The sequence below is a fragment of the Gekko japonicus genome, unplaced genomic scaffold (assembly GCF_001447785.1).
Source record: "Gekko japonicus isolate JY-2015 unplaced genomic scaffold, Gekko_japonicus_V1.1 scaffold4125, whole genome shotgun sequence".
Lineage (NCBI taxonomy): Eukaryota > Metazoa > Chordata > Lepidosauria > Squamata > Gekkonidae > Gekko > Gekko japonicus.
Window position 1 is genome coordinate 65,510 of NW_015172674.1, and position 2,740 is coordinate 68,249.

General features: G+C 68.0%; 1 protein-coding gene across 1 annotated transcript in view; it reads left to right on the forward strand.

Annotated features, from left to right (window-relative positions):
* The window catches only part of FAM160A2 (family with sequence similarity 160 member A2), a 34,462-nt gene that overhangs the window by 24,339 nt on the left and 7,383 nt on the right, over nt 1-2,740 (forward strand). The window contains exons 11-13 of the mRNA XM_015421756.1: nt 18-613; nt 698-924; nt 2,668-2,739. Of these exons, the coding sequence (XP_015277242.1) occupies nt 18-613; nt 698-924; nt 2,668-2,739 (895 nt within the window). The remainder of the gene's footprint in view (nt 1-17; nt 614-697; nt 925-2,667; nt 2,740) is intronic.

Here is a 2,740-nt window from a genome sequence, read left to right on the forward strand (position 1 = left end):
CGGGGAGCCCCGCCCACCACCCCGCCCGCTGGGAGGAGGTCTCGGAACTAGACGGGAACTACTTGGAGTACCTGCGGGACGCCCGCCTCCACGTCGACCGCTGCGTCCGGGCCTGCCGGGCCTGGTCCGCCCCTTACGACGGGGAGGTGCCCGGTGCCAGCAGCCTGGCCCCGCCCCTGGACGCCTCCCTGCCCATCAGCAGCGACCACTTCGGCTACACGTCCTTCCACCCGGGGGGGCACCCCGGCCACACACCCACCTCCCCCCGGACTAAAAAGCGGGGCCTGTCCGAGGAGGTGGCCGGCCCGGAGGGGGCTCCGCTTGGCGCCCAGCCCAGCCCCCCCACCTCTCCCGGCCCCCTGGATCCCGGCAGTGGCGGCCTCCTCCCCCTCCTCAACGGGGCCCACGCAGACACTGGCATCAAGAAGGTCCGCCGGTGCCCCCAGGGGCCTGTGGTGGAGAACGGCTCTGGCCCCGGCCCCCGGCCCGAGCCCACCTGGGAGCAGACGGTGCCCTGCCTGGACTCCCTGCTGGACGACCTGCTGACCCCCCCACCCCCCCTGGAGAACGGCGGTACCTCCTCCCCCTCCTCCTCCACCACCACCCTCGAGAAGTTCACGGCCGAGCTCAGCCAGCTGGAGGAGGAGAGGAACGGCGGAGGGGGGCGGGGGGAGGGGGCGGTGACGGCGGGGCTCAGCCAGCTGGAGGAGGAGATGAACGGCGGCGGGGGCCGAGGAGGGGAGACGTTGACGCCTGGCCCCCCGCCGGAGCCCGACCCCCTCTCCTGCGAGGAGGAGGAGGCCTTCCGGAGCTTTGCCTCCCACCCAGACGGGGCGGGGCAGCCCCGGGCAGCTGACCCTCTGGCCCAGATCATCATCAGCCCCCCGCGGACCCCCAGCCAGCCCCCCAGCCAGCCCTTCACAGGTGAGCCCTCCTCTCCACGCGCCCCCTTGTGATTCTGAGAAGAGCACCTTTCTTCCGTGGTGGAGGTGTGAAGGATTCCTGTGGCCTTTACGGGGGGCCTGGGAGGCTTGCAGAAGGAGAAGCCGTCGCCCCTCCGCTGCCTGCCTCGGCCCGTCCTCCCGCCCAGGCGTGTCTCTTGCGGGGGCCCTTGCTGCCGCTGCAGGGGCGCAGGGTGGCCCCGGGAGAGTGGGAGAGTGAGCGGGAGCCCCTGGGTGGGGCTGGTCCAGGCGCCTTCTGCGGGGCGGTTCCATCGTCCCGCTGGCCTTGCCGGACCTGCCCACCGCCCTGCCCCAAGGACAGCGGCTGGAGGCCCAGGCCAGGCGGTTCTCTGCCCCCTGCCTGAGGAGGGCAAGGCGGGGGAGCCGGCTCTGAGGGGGCTCTCGGGGGGCTTCCCGCTTCCTTCTCTGGCACCCCAGGCCAGCGGGCAGGGTAGGGAGCCTGAGAGAAAGTGCAGCATAGGGAGGGGTGAGGCACGCAGAAGCCCCCCCCGGGTCTCCAGTTCGAGTGGGATGGAAAGGACCTTTCTCTTGCAGAGGCACCGCCCGCCAGACGGGTCAGGGGGCTGTCGTGGGGGGGGGACAGGGTGAAGAGCCTGGGACACCCTCGGTCCAGAAAGGAGACCACTCGGGGGACGTGAGAGAGTGGCCAAAGAGAACCTTTTTCTCCCTCTCCCAAAGTGCTAGAATGTGAGGGCATCCAGTGAAGCCGATGGGCAGTAGGTTCAGGACGGACAACAGGAAGTACCACTTTACACACAAAGTGACTGAAATGTGGAACTCGCTGCCACAGGAGGGGGTGATGACCACGGGAATAAACTGCTCTCAAGGGGGATTAGAGAAATTTTGGGAGGATGTCTTATCAGTGGTTACTGGCCATGGTGGCTGAGGGGAACCTCCACATTCAGATACACTCAACCTCTGAATCCCAGTGCCAGGAGGCAATCTCGGGGGCAGGCCTCGGCCTCCCTGCCCTTTCTGTTGCACCTCCAGAGGAACTGGTTGGCCCCTGTGTGAGACGAGAGGCTGGACTGGATGGACCCTCCCTGGTCTGACCCAGCAGGGCTCTTCTGAGGTTCTTAGGGGAAGGCCTCGGCCTCTCTGCCCTGTTGCTGGCCCTGCAGAGGGACTGGTTGGCCCCTGTGTGAGACGGGAGGCTGGACTGGATGGACCCTCCCTGGTCTGGCCCAGCAGGGCTCTTCTGAGGTTCTTCTCAGGGGAAGGCCTCGGCCTCTCTGCCCGGTTGCTGGCCCTCCAGAGGGACTGGCTGGCCCCTGTGTGAGACAGGAAGCTGGACTGGATGGACCCTCACTGGCCTGACCCAGCAGGGCTCTTCTGTGTTCATGCAGGAAGTCTCAGGCGCATCCGCAGTTGCTCCAGTGAGCTGCGGCCGGTCCGACTGGTCACGGTGGAGCTGGGGGTGGTGGTGGCCAGGCCCAGGGAGGAAGCAGGTCCAGGCAAAGGGTTCCCCGAGCTCCGGAGTGCTCGCGAGGAGGGGTGTGTGTGTGTGTGTCTCACTCGCAAAGCAGGGGGCTGTCCCGTGCAGAAGGTCCCTGGGCTGGTTTTGGTCTCGGAAGTTCCCGGGAGACTGGCCGGCCGGCTGGAGTGGCGCCTCCAGTGGCTGGAAGGGAGGCCGCGGGGGCCCTCCCGGGCTTGGCCGGGGTGTTGGGGGCCCTCATGCCAGCGCCTCTCTCTGACCCTCCCGCAGGGCCCTTGGTGGCGGTCCTCTTTGCCAAGCTGGAGAACATGCTGCAGAACTCCCTCTACGTCAACTTCCTGCT